General features: G+C 38.9%; 1 protein-coding gene across 20 annotated transcripts in view; it reads left to right on the top strand.

The window, feature by feature from the left end:
* Positions 1-13,395, top strand: part of FGGY (FGGY carbohydrate kinase domain containing) — a 325,624-nt gene that overhangs the window by 234,292 nt on the left and 77,937 nt on the right. For all 20 annotated transcript variants that reach the window (XR_008824735.1, XM_056356585.1, XM_056356584.1 and 17 more), the window contains one exon: positions 1,034-1,149. Coding sequence is in view for 19 of the 20 variants with exons in the window: in XM_056356585.1 (XP_056212560.1) it covers positions 1,034-1,149 (116 nt within the window). In the remaining variant the exon portion in view is untranslated. The remainder of the gene's footprint in view (positions 1-1,033; positions 1,150-13,395) is intronic.

The raw sequence follows: 13,395 nt of genomic DNA, 5'->3' as shown, positions 1-13,395 counted from the left end.
TATGCTTGATGGTATGGTAGTTCCCAAGGGAAGAGGTAGCTGAAGTTTTCAGTGGTATTTAGCATTTTTAATACTTTTTAGTTTATTGACTTTTCAAGCACAATTTAATGCTGATCTTCTGAGATGACTCTTAGTGTTCAGACAGAAAACAGTCTGTGTAATAGTTAATCTTCAGGAATGTTATTTGTATTGGGGGGAATGAGAGGTTGAGGATTTTGATCATTTTAGGAGAAAAGCATTCTATTTGTTATGATAGACATTTCTGCAAGTGCTCTTCTTTTTTTGTTTGTATTCTGCTCCTGTAGTCCGCCCCGTGAAACCATACTGTCAGGGAATTTTAGCATCAGTTTATTCAGTAACGAGACCTGAAACAAGAACTTTATATTACACTCAGTTGCTTCATGGCTAATGCTGTTTCAGCATGTCACTGAATTGTCATTGACTTCTGCTGAAATACGGACCTAGTGATGGTACTTGAACACATGCTATGCAGAAGCTTTGGTAGCTGGATGCAATTGGCTTGTGCATGTTCATCTGATAAAATCATTTTGTACTTGCAGGTGTTGAAGCAGTGCCATTTAACCTAATTATCAGTGCGTCCATAATCTCCTGAAAATTGTAACTCAGCTTGAACATAAGTAATAGAAAGTTTTTTGAAGGAAATGCTGTGTGCAAAACATCGCTGTTTAGGTACAGCCTGGAAAAGCAGGAATCTTTCTCTGAGCTTCTTGCTGTTTTGTTCATGCTATGCTGCCTTCTAGGCATATGCATGACCTGTTACTTGACTGATTTATGTAATGAAGTGCCCAGACTAGGAATTGTTTCAGCATAGAAGAATCTTAAACATAAGGTCCTTTTAAGGTATCTCAAGACATCACTCCGAACAGGAACCATTTTTTTAATGGTAGCTTTGTGCTTGGAATTTTTCACCAGTGAATGAAGAGATCATTTTGCACAAAGTTGTTTCAAGTCGCAAGTTTAAAACCAAATCTGTTCATTTGCCTGATTCCGTGCTGTATTGTCTCTTTTCTAGGTCCCTCTGTACAGTAGTGTGCAAGTGGACGTACACTCCAGATGGAGGTTGGGATGACACTTTCTGGGAAATGATAGGTTTGGAAGATTTGGTGAAGGATAAGTATGAAAAAATAGGTGCGTCAGGGAGTTTTCTTGTTTTATACATATACATAAAAAGCTAAATATATATAAAAAAAGATATATATATATATATATACATAAAAGATATCTATGTATAAAAAAATCTTTTCCTCTATTATTGTGAATGTCAGCAGAAATGTAGCAGAACTTGAAGCTTCAGATGGGTTGATAACAAGGCTGGGTGCCCATAGGACACAGCTTTCCTAAGTACACTTGTTACTTTGCATTGTAATGAAAAACTGTGTTTAAATTTTCTGTCTTTTACCCTTCTGAAAGGCGTAGCTAGCCTTTCAGTACTGCTCAGTTGCAACAACTAACAAGTAAATGGGAGCCTCAGCAACTGATTATGTGAAGATGACACCTGATATGGGTATATTGGATGGCAGGCTACGAAAAAAAAAAGCCACAACATAGTAATTTATAGCTATTACTGATAGCATGTGATCTGTACCCATCTCCCTTACAGTAATTTTCAAAAAAAGTGCTGCTTCTGCTTGTTGTTATCGTCATACTGTTTTTTACACTCTCTTAGACCCTAAGTTTAATTAGAATGGCAGTCTTGCTAATAGCAATTCCTACAGCAGATATTCATTAAAAGTCCATAATGTTAATATACCAGAAAATTTCCAGGATAACTTTATTAGACTTTCCCTGTTAAGTTAATGGACTTTTAATGGATGTCCTAAGCAGACATGTCATTAACAAGAATATTACCAGACATGAATTAAAATATGCTCATTCATCAAAGTTAATTATCTGAAATATCCTTTGATTTTTTTTTTTTAATGTCTAGCACTTTGAACAAGTTTGTACAGCAGTTTAAATGCAGTAACATGAAATGGAAATGGTGTAGGGAGGACTGTAGTGAAATGAAATCTATTAACTTTTATGATCATCACAAAATATACTATAAGTCATTTTCAGGTTATCAGAAATTGTACTTGAAACTTCCTTGAATAGATTTCAGCTTTTTCCCCTGCAAGTGAAACAGTTTATGCAAAGATATGAAACCTGCTAGGACTATCAGGCTTTTTAGCTTCCTGAGGTTTTAGTTTGAATACAATTCTTACATCATCTATCACATGTGGCTTTTAGCAAATCTTCAACAAGTTAAAATAAGACTTGCAATAAATACGTGTTTTTACCAGAAAACTGAACATCTCGGCAGCTGGTGGTCTCATGGAAGAGTATTTTTAAAATAAATTATTTATGAAGTGTAAGCTAAGGCTTTAATACAATATTTATGCAATGCACTTCAAGGACAGCACAAAGCAATTTGCCATTTGAGTAACTAAACATACATGTTGTAAATGATAAAGTAGCCACTAATAAAAAGGGTCTTTTGTTGTGATGGAAGCCTCATAAAACTAATCTATATATGGCACAACATTTAGCAAGGCTAAAATCATTATGTCCAATATCAGGTCTATATTTTTTTTAAAGCACAATGTTTACAAAATAAATCAGTAAATTAACTTCTGTTGATAGGTGTTTCTTGCGAGACAAAGATGTTTTCCTGAGTTAATGGGGAAAGTGTCTAGCTCCCTGGGCAGTTGTGTTGATTTTCAAGAAATGAACCATAGAATACGTGGGTATCTCTCAGCTGGAATTGGAGAAGCAGAATCTGACCTCCAAAAATGCACCAAACCGTAGGCTAGAACTTGAAGCTTCTGAAGAGCACATACTTTTACTCACCTTGAGAAATCCTTTGATTTTCAGATTCTTGGGCTGATTACCTTAGGTGTATCTTAAGTATCCGACAGTTTTTGTTTTGCATAATAATGCTGAAACCTAGCCTTAGATAGACTATATGCTTTTTTCCATGCCCATTTGCCTAACCTTTTCCTTTTTTAAAAAGGAAGTGTTAAATTCATTATATTTAGCCGTGTGATAAAATCAGAAAAAAAGCAGGACAGTGACCTCATTCATGTATCTATGAAGAGGGAGTATGGAGCTCTCTGTATGAATGTGGAAACCAGATAGCAACTACTCCTTCATTCCTTTGGGTTTATCTTCTAAACCGCACCTGTTGGAATTTCTTGGAAGGGTTTAGCTTCAGAAGGAGACAAAAACCACCAAAACAAAACAACTCACTCCCTGCCCAGAAGCTACTCAAGGTTGCTGAGGTCTGTGTTGTGTGCTGTGGAAGTGCTTTGCTCTCTGCCACTCCTAATCTTATCAGTGTCCCTGTACATGGGAAAATGAGAATGATAGCATTGTTCCAATGAGAGTTTGGGGGATCTGTTTGTTTTAATGAGTGATTGGTGTTGTTTGACTTGGGAAGAGCATGCTGAATAAGCTCTGCTTTTCTTAATTCAAATTAATCAGGATAGTGTACATTCACCTACTGGGAAAGTGCCATTGAGTCACTACAGCAGCAGTGGTCAAACTGCAGCTGGAATGGTCTTGTGCAGTGGAAGACTCCTTCCTACCAACTCCCAAGGTGTCAGCATTGGTGGTGAGACACCATCACTGCATAGACCTCCTCCCAGGAGCCCACAAATGCCACGCTGAGCACAACGAACACGGGATCACACCATGAATAAACTCAACTCAAGCTATATTTATAATATTGCTTCAGGGTGCTGTCCCATAATTGAACAGCCTCAGCTGCTGTTAACTTCAGCACATTATACAAAAGGAAGGCAATTTGTTTAAGTAACTCGAATGGACAAACAGTCAGAGTGTGTGCTTCCAGAAAGCACGTCACGGTATGCTACAGCTGACACAAAAGAATTTGAAGCAGTAGACTTAGCTGGCTTGCAGATTAAGGAACTTGAAATTGCCAGATAACCTAGGTAGAAGTAGGTTGAAGGGAGGTTGTACATGGTCAAAACCTCCTCCTAAAATGAAAACAAAACCGAAACTCTAACAAGTCTGAAGTAATTCTAGAGGAATTTCCTTTTCTGTTCTCAAGCTTGTCCAAGTCTGTGGATGTCTGCTCAAGGTTTGTTTAGCTCAGATACAAGGATGTATTTTAATGCCTGCATGTTCCCCCTGTAAAGAGAGACAATGGTGTTTTTCTTACATCTCACTCCTAAGAGATTAACAGGCTCTGAATCATCATTTCTTTCTAAACAAAGCAAAATGTGGCAAGATACAATTAGCAACATTTTCTTATTGTAACAAAAGTAAATACATAGTTTACCAGTGTAAAGTAGGCAAAAAGGTATGTGGTGGTGGTGTTTTTTTTAAATCTCTAGTGAAATCATTATTATTTCCAATCAGAGGGAATTAGACATGGATAGGTATGGCTAGATGTTTTTTCTGGAGTACCTTTAACTTTCATGACACTGGAAATATTTATGGAAATTCCCTGAGAACAACTTATTTAATGTACATATTTCATTATTCTGATAAATATGCTTTTAAACATCACTTTTAAAATGTCTTGCCCTTTAAAAATCTATTTACTGTAATCAGAGTGATGTTTGTGGTTCCAGGTAGTACCCTTCTCTTAGTTTCAGTTTAACTTAACATATGACCTTGTTGATAAGGAGGCCCTCACACCTGACCTTTAGGATCTTCCACAAACTTTTCCCACATTAAGGTGTGGGTTCACATATGAAAGTTCCCAGGCGTTTGACATTTTAGATTTCTCAGAGCAGACTAACTTTTCAGGGAATCCACATAATGAGTTGTTTCTGGTCCCTTCTATACCTTGTGAATTTATTTGATCATGTTTGTGAAGGTAAAGAGTCTTATCTGGAGATACTACAGAATTTATTGATCCCATTAATTTGCCCACCAAGAGAGTACAAGATGGCTTGTATTCAAAACCACTCTGAAAGTGTTGTGTACTCCAGGCATTAGCATTTATCTGCTGCGGTGAAAGCACATGATGAGTATCTCTTTGTGGTATTATAAAACCTAGAAAGACATTAACAATTCCGTTAAAATTTCATGGACTATAGACCTCTTAGGGTACTGAAGCGTAGATTCCATTTGGAGGAAAATGCCTGCTAAATTTTCACCACAGCCCTCTACTTCAGGGGCTACTTAAGGGACCAAATAATGATTTTTTACTGAATGGTAATATTTTATACCAGGTCTTTTTTTGGTTGAAGATGGCACCTTTGTCTGAGAGAGCATTGCAGATACTGCAGAATAGGTTTCACTGATCCTGTAGGTTGTGTGTTGAAGACTAAAATACTGTCTTTTGTAAAGGACAGTTTGTCACCTTCTTCCATCTGTAATGGAGCAGCACACTAATTTTAACAAAGTTGTGGGGTTTTTAAAGCAAGCTGCATACTTGGAAATAGAGCTTTTCAACATGATAAGGATTTCATAAACCCATTTCCCAGCTTTTCCTGACTAGGAATTTACAGCCACGTCTTCAAAAGTGAATTAATACACAACTAGTACATATGGGATTTTTATGAACATCTGAGGCAGAACTGAGAAAATTATTTGGATTGCATTTGGATTGTTTAAATCTCACAAGTTTTATGGAAGCTCAGCAATTGCCTTGAACTTTGAATGCTTGAGGTTAATATGCTAATGAAAATAACTCTTGCATGGACAGATTGTGATATCAGCAGATAGGGTTTTGTAGACAGCTGTCGTTAACAATCCTGTTCACAAAATGATAAACTTGCTTACAATTACTTGGGGTTTTTTTTCCATAAACTTTCATATAACTGGATAATACGGAGATCAGAGTTTTATGCCTGTCTTCAAGCAGCACTTCTGTCTCTTTTGTATCTCTGAAACTGTAGCCCTGCTGGGTATAAGACTGGTAGAATTCTTTCATGTTTGATTTTGACTTCGCAGGTGATGGTATTGTAAGGAAGAACACCCTCTGGTCCTTACACATCTCTTTACTTAAAAGCCGTTCTGAGTCTTGTACCCACTTGTCCTTCTTAGCCACCTTCAAGCAGAATGCTTCCCATTTCCTATAGACTGCCTCAATCCACATCTGGTAGGATTTCTTCTGTTTGTTTGGAGGGTTTTTTTAATTTTTTTTTTAAATTTTTGCACTGTATTTTCAGTTATGAAGGGTTCAGCCTGACTCTAAAGTGCATTTATGGTTAGTGGTCGTTACTCCCATACATCAGTACAATAGTGTCACCTCCCTGTTCCAGCACACTGTGCTTTAGTGTGCAGCCCTAGCACTTTGCAATGTCTTGTCTGTAACTCTTCCCGTAATTCCTGGACTTCGGGGACTGGAAGCTTGATGTTTTCGTGTACCTGGGCACTTGCATGTGCCATTTTTGAATACCCTGAAAAGAAGGTTCTATAGAATTTTAAGACTGGATGTTCTTTTCTAACGCTTTTTCATTTGTAGTATGTATTCACAAATCGATGATAAAGAAAATGGTATATCATCTGGGGCTTGATAGCTGTGACTCCCTTGGTTGGTACCTGCTGTCACTCAGCATGCGCAGTCTTTACAATATGCTGGGTTTTCAAATACGGGTGCAGCCCTCTAGCATTCAGACAAGTGACAAACCAGCAGGCTGTTTATTCATGAACTTGTTATCATATGAATGGTTATATTCCTGTGTGTGCCAGTGTCTACTTCTGTATAGAAAGCTAATGAAGATAATGGTATTACAGAGATATAGCTATAATGAAGATAATGTTATATACCTCACTTAGATAGAGTCTGCTTATGTTTTGTATTTTGTCAGTAGTAGTCAGTTTTACTACTTGGAAGTTCTATTAATTTATTTACATTTAGGCTGAAAATGGAAGATTCAGTCCAGGCTGGGAGAATACAGTCAATGTTAACTTATGCTCCAGCAGCTGTGAAAGGAACAGTCGATCCATTAGTTCTGCCAGTTTTCTATCTTTTCCAAGGCCTTTGATGCCAGATGCTTCGAAGTATATGAGGGATTTCCTTGAAGGCTGAGAGAAAGGGATGATGATTATTTTTTTTTCAGGTCAGTTTGTAGCTGCCAGTTCTTCGTGAAGCTTTATTGTAACAATGAGCTTTGAACACTGTACTTTGCAAATGGTAGAGAATAATAAGTAAAAGGGTTCTCTAAAGTATCTGTCTTTGGTCTTTTGCTGTCCCTAATAAATTACAACATGTTACAATTTCAAACAAAATTAAAAGGATGAATCAGAGGATATTTACACTTACATGCTGTCAAAATCCATGGAATTTACAAGTGAAGGGTGTTCCAAATATGCTAACATTTTTCTGGCTTCCTGTCATTTCAGTCTGTCCAAGAGCTGTAGCAACTGTAAAGGAGCTGAAACTGGCACAGTGCAGAGAGGTTTTAGGGTGTCTCCTTCCTTAGAGCTTGAGGCATTATTTCATAATATATGATTCAGCAGTAAGAAGTTAGAAAGAATTTTTCTCATAAAAGCTACACGCTCCTGTGATTTCTATTTTATTTCATGTTTTTTCCATCTTGAGATCACTGAATCACATGAGTAATGAATGGTTGAGGTTAGAAGGGACCTCTGGAAATTATCTAGTCCAGCTTCTCCTGCTCAAAGCAGAGTCACCTACAGCAGGTTGCTCAAGGCTGTGTCCAGTTGACTTTTGAGTATTTCCAAGGATGGAAACTCCAAAATCTGCCTGGAGCAACCTGTTCCAGTGTCTTGACCATCTTTCCCCAAGAAAAACGTTTTTTTTTTGTTTAAATGTAATTTCTTGTATCTTGTATCTTGGTTTATGCACATTGTCACATTGTAATTGGGTGCCACTGAGAAGAGTCTTGCTCCATCATCTTTACTCCCTCCCATTAGATGTTTATATACATGCTGATAAGATCCAACCCACACACACCTCCAAGCCTTCTCTTTGCTGGCCTTAAAGTCTGCAGTCTCTCAGTCTCTCCTTGTATGACATGCCTCTGTCATCTTTGGGGTCCTTCTCTGGACTTGCTACTGTATGTCCACGTTTCTCCTGTACTGGGGAGTCCAGTATAAAACACAGCACTCCAGGCATGGCCTGGGCAGGGAGCAAGGAGCAGCTCCCTTGGCCTGCTGGTGGCACTCACTCTTCCTAATGCAGCCCAGGAGACTGCTGGCCACCTGTGCTGCAAGTGCACGTCGCTGGCTCATGTTCAGCGTGGTGTCCACCAGACCTCACGGGCCTTTTTTGCCAAGCTGCTTTCCAGGCAGTCCGCCCCCAGCCTGTCCTGGTACATGGGCTCCTTCCACCTCATGTGCACAACTTTGCTCTTCCCTTTCTTGAATTTCATGAGTGTCCCGTCAGCCAATTTCTCCAGCCTGAGATATTCTTCCTCTTTCCAATAACTGTTCTGTAACGGGCTGGGCTACACTTGGGTAGCTCAGGTTTCTTCACAGTGTTTCTGGGTGACATTTTCCATTCCTCTTGCACTGTAAGGGGAAGAACCATCATTCACCCTGCTTATCATCAGGGTGAGTCCTGCTGGCAGATTGTACCTTTCCAATTCTTCCTCCTCCCTGCTGCAAGAACTGAAGAGTACTGTGTGGTATTTTTTCATCCTCAGGCTCCATCATAGCTTAGACGATTAATAGTAAAAGCCTTAGAGTTTTCAAAAAGTAAGAATAAATAATTTCCTACTGCCTACTTTAGAGTTCTGGTCTCACTCTGTCTGCCTGTGGAATCATCTTTTCTTCTACTCTGGCAACATAGTGGACTTCTGAGCTTTCTCTTTGTTTCTGGTCTGAAAACTAGGAGCTTTTTCTTTTAATTTCTGTTTTTAAAAGTCATAGGAGAAGCTTTGAGAAGACTTTGAGCCTGTTGTGATTGTTTAGTATTTAAATTTCTCACATATTATCCTCCTTTCTTATTTTTCCTACAGTTCTAAAAAAAAAAAAAAGCAAAAAAAAAAGCGCATTTCTCAGATTAGTTGTAGGTTGTTTCTTCTTTTTACCTGAATCTTCCTCTCCCTGGTCCTGATCTGTTCCTTGTCTTTTTTTGCTTAAGCCTCACACTGGGATATCTTTTAAAACAGTGATGTCTGCTTTATGAGTCAGGATTCACAGAACCAGAAGGACTATATCAAACAATTTGCCCACTTCCTCCATGTCAGAGGCTGTTGGACTCCCCAAAATGAATGTTTAAGTAGTTTAAAAGTAGAACCAGTCTTGATTTTATAATTTCCTGTGGTGGAGACCCCACTTCAGACTTGAAGGTTGTTGATTGTTAATTACTGTCTTTTCTTAAATGTAATGAATTAATTAAAGAATTAACTTTATTTTTTAATCTGAACTTTTAACTTGCCATTCCTGTCTGGCAGACTGTAGTGACATGCCTGAACTGCAGAGATTGACATTTTCTGTGTTAAAGGAAAACACTGAACTGCATGAGGTTTTTCTCCAAAACTCTTATGTGGACAGTTGTACTCCTCAATCCTTGTAAGTGCTTTCCTGAGTGATTTCTGAACTTTTTATTATGCATCAGTATCTTCTCAGTATGGGTATAAGAACTGGATACTGTGTGAATGTGGTGGGGAGTAAAATTGTGCAGAAGCTTAGCTGAAAGATTCCAAAGTGTCCTTTGAGTAACTGATCAGGTTATTTTTGGTCTGTCATGTCTTTTGGTTTTGAAAAAGAGTTAATTGTTTCTTCAAAGAGGAGTTGCTATCGTGTGAATCATTGAAAAGCATCCAGTAATAAAAAAACATTTTGTTAAGTAATAATCTGTAATTAATACAGAATTGCCTGTACAATCCTAGTGATGTCCTGTACCAAAAAAAAGTCTGATTACTTGCAACTCTGAAAGTGTGGCAATAGTCACGTCATCTAGATCCATGATCTTCGTATTTAGAGAGACTATTAGAAATATTGTGCTGTAAAGTGCCATAAATCTTAAGTCATCAGCCTGTTGAGATTATTGCGTGCAAGCAAAAATGTGAGATCAGGTAGCTGAGTTTGGGTGCAAATACGTTGCATCTAGTTAGTAAGACATCCGAATTTATGTATTGTATACCCACATGCATGTCAGCATAGTGAGTAGTGAACCATGCATTACAAGAGGTGTTCATTCTGCACTGTTTCACTGAAATCTAGTAACGAAAACTCAGTCACGTCCGTCAATGTACATGCCTAATGATCCAATGATGCAGAATGCTTTTTTTCTTTTTCTTTTGACCTTTAACCAGGAAAGCTTATCATTTATACATGAAGTAGCTGTCTTTCATTTGGACAAGAAGGAAGTAGTCTTTGTTGAAGTAGCCACCTATGGTCTGCACACCAATTTACTTTTCAGCTTAATGAATCAGGATCTGCCTGCACATTGGTTGCTTGCTTTTGCCAGTATTTAGCAACCTAATATGTCTGCCTTAAGTAATTACATGTTAGGTAGTTGAGATGTAGTTCAGCCAAAGGCATAAGCTGTATGGGAGAGTGGGATGGAAAGGACCCAAATCAGATTTGCCTCAAGCTACTGTGGCAGCTTGCTGAGACAGAGATGAATTTTGAACTGAAGAAAGCCAAAGTGATCTTGTTTAACCAACTGTTTTTCTCACTTTTAAATAAGCTGGCCTATAGTATCACAATTTGTTTTGGTTTTCCTGAATGAAAATCCTGAAGTTTTTAACTGCCAACCAGGAAATTTTATGGAGGGTATTTCCAGGTTAAAAAAAGCCCAAATGTGACTGTTACTGACACCTTTTAACCATCATGCATTCAGTCCTAAGAAAAAAATGAAAAGTACAATTTTATAGTCTGCATCGTTATTCTGCTTCCTTCTGATCTTAGCGCTATTTCTGCTGGTCGGCTGGGTTAAAAATTGTAGAACAATCAGCTATACGTGTGTTTAACTAGATAACTTCTTCAGCGCGTGCTCTATGTTGCATATTTAACAGGATATATTTTTTGTGTATTGTCTTTTAAATTAAAAAAGCATTTCGATTGTCCAGTTTGGGGGAGGCTGTAAAACAGAGTCAGGATGTACCCTTCGGTTGGGTTTCTTTCTGAGGTTGCTGGAATCTCTACAAGGGATTGATATATCCATGTTCAAGTTTACTTGCGTCAAGTTAGTGAAGAAAAGGGACGTCTCCTTTTGATTTTCTTCCTTTTGTACTTTTGTGCACTTATAGAGCCAAATATAAGTGCGTATGAAATGCAGCTCCGTTCTGCGTGGTAGATGAAAAGCTGCTGGCAGTGAGTATATCATAGCTGAGTCAGCTGGGCCCCCTGCTGCGCTCTGCTTTTGTTGTTTTTAAAAAGGTCTATGTCCTAAAGTACCTAGTTCTGTTAAATATTAGTAAGCCACTACAGCGAATTTTGATTACTAAAGTTGACTGAAGATCTATTGTCTGTCGTGTGTGTTGCGTCTGGTAAATAGCTGGTTGCTGTAGTAACTGCCTAAAAAGGTAGAAGGGTCCTTGGTACCACATAAATTCTTTAAACAAAGCCTGATCATAGCAAATTCTAACATTAGTCTTCGAAGAAGGATAAAAGAGGAGGAAGAGATTCAGACGGCTTTTTCCTTTTGTAAACTCGCTGCTTTATAGGGCAAAAAATAGCTAGAAATAGTGTGTCTCATCCGAAATGAAAAGGTTGTGGATTAAGGCATTGCGTTACCGAAACAGAAAGTTCTCCAGCTTCAGCCATTGTGGGTTTGTTTGGTTAGGTCTAATTTTGGAAGTCATTATAGCAAAGGTAAATGACTTGCACAGGAGACTACTGTAAACAAAAGACTCGATACATTTACTTTGGCAGGAGCCCTGAGAAGACTCGGTCCTTTCACTGCCTCTTTTATGCAGCCCTCTGTCACGCTCACTGCCCGCCTCTGTATGCAGGCGGCTCTCATTTCCCTTCCTCCCTCTCTGACAGCGTCTTCCCCCTGACAGGTAGGATTTAGGGGTGGCAGCACCTGCTGTTGAAGGGCTGGTGTGTAACAGTGGAATACCTTGATTTTTATAGCAGTTGTCCCTTGGCTTCTAAAGCCACTGTGTTTTGCTCAAGTAAGAATCTACTCACCCTCTCCCAGTCTAGTACTGGAGTGTCATCTGTTTCAGATGCTCTACTTTGAAATTGTGGCTCCTCTTTTGTTGCTTTTTGCGTGTTTTCTTTCTTAGTCATTTAATAGCTTTATACATACACATTCTAAGGAAGCTGACGCTTGGCTGAGTTTTCTAGTTCTTCAGTGAACAGTAAACCATGAAAATTCGAATCCCCTTTCCAGGTGTCTGCCCATGCGGTTCAGTCAGGGCTCTGCCCGTTCTACAGTCACTCACTCACGCTTGCGTGGGTGGGGAGGCAGCTTCCATGATGACAGGGAGCGCCCATGCAGAGCCTGCTGCTTCCCTTTTACAAAGCTCCTTGTGAACATACTGTATGGGTATAGGAGAGCTTTCACTGATTTCTGAAGGGGGGAGGATGATGTAGAGGGGCAGAGTCAGTATCCTCTCCTAGCTGCACTCGCATGCTGGCACCTCTTTTCCGCACTCCCTGACTGTTGGGTGACCTAGGAGACTCCACAGTCCCTGTCATGGGTGACTGCGATCTGCTGTCGCTTCCCAGATTGTCGGGAAGTGCTTTTGGTCAAGGAATAATAGTTCAGGTTTACCTTGACTTCTAAACCAGATGGGGCATACTCTACTGTTAGTTCATTTTTCAAAAACACAACATTATTATGCTGCATCTTCAGATCACAAACTCGGCCCCACGTGTTCTCACATGCTTTATGCCCATGGGGGGATAGCAATGCTGCTGGTCCTTCTGACATATAACTAGCACCAAAGGAATCTATAGGGTCATTTTCTACTGCTGCTGTAGAGGAGAGGATTATCTTTATCTCTGAAATTGCTCCCTTAGTGCTCATTAACTAGAAATAGTAATTGAGAAGTTGGTAGGAAAAGATTTTGTCTAATAGTAGCCCTGATCTCTAAAATGCAGTTTAACCGCCAAATTATTACACACTAAAATGTTTGACCAGTGTGATTGATTATAAACAAGCCAACCATGGAACTGAGTGGCTGGAAAGAGGTTTTATTTCAGATTAAATTCACCTCGTGCAGTATATACGAGGTATTTGTATGCTTTCAGGTCAGGCAACTGATTCTGAAGAAAAAGTTGTGGGTTTAGCTGTGTGAACTCTTTTGAACTTCCTTCCACCTGCAGGTGGATTCTTTGAATGTCAAGAGAAACAGGCAACTTTGTTTTACTGGTATTATTCTCCAATGTCTTAAAAAACCAGAAAAGTAATACAGAAGTTCTTTTGAAGAGAAACAGCCTCATCTACCAACTTATTGGGGAAAAAATGCAAAAGATAGCACAATGTTTTGACTTTACACTAAGAATTAATAAAATAGAGACCTTTTTTTTTCCTGTGAGAAGATAGTT

The sequence above is a fragment of the Falco biarmicus genome, chromosome 11 (genome assembly GCF_023638135.1).
Source record: "Falco biarmicus isolate bFalBia1 chromosome 11, bFalBia1.pri, whole genome shotgun sequence".
NCBI classification, from domain to species: domain Eukaryota; kingdom Metazoa; phylum Chordata; class Aves; order Falconiformes; family Falconidae; genus Falco; species Falco biarmicus.
This window is presented reverse-complemented; position numbering and strand designations above follow the sequence as displayed.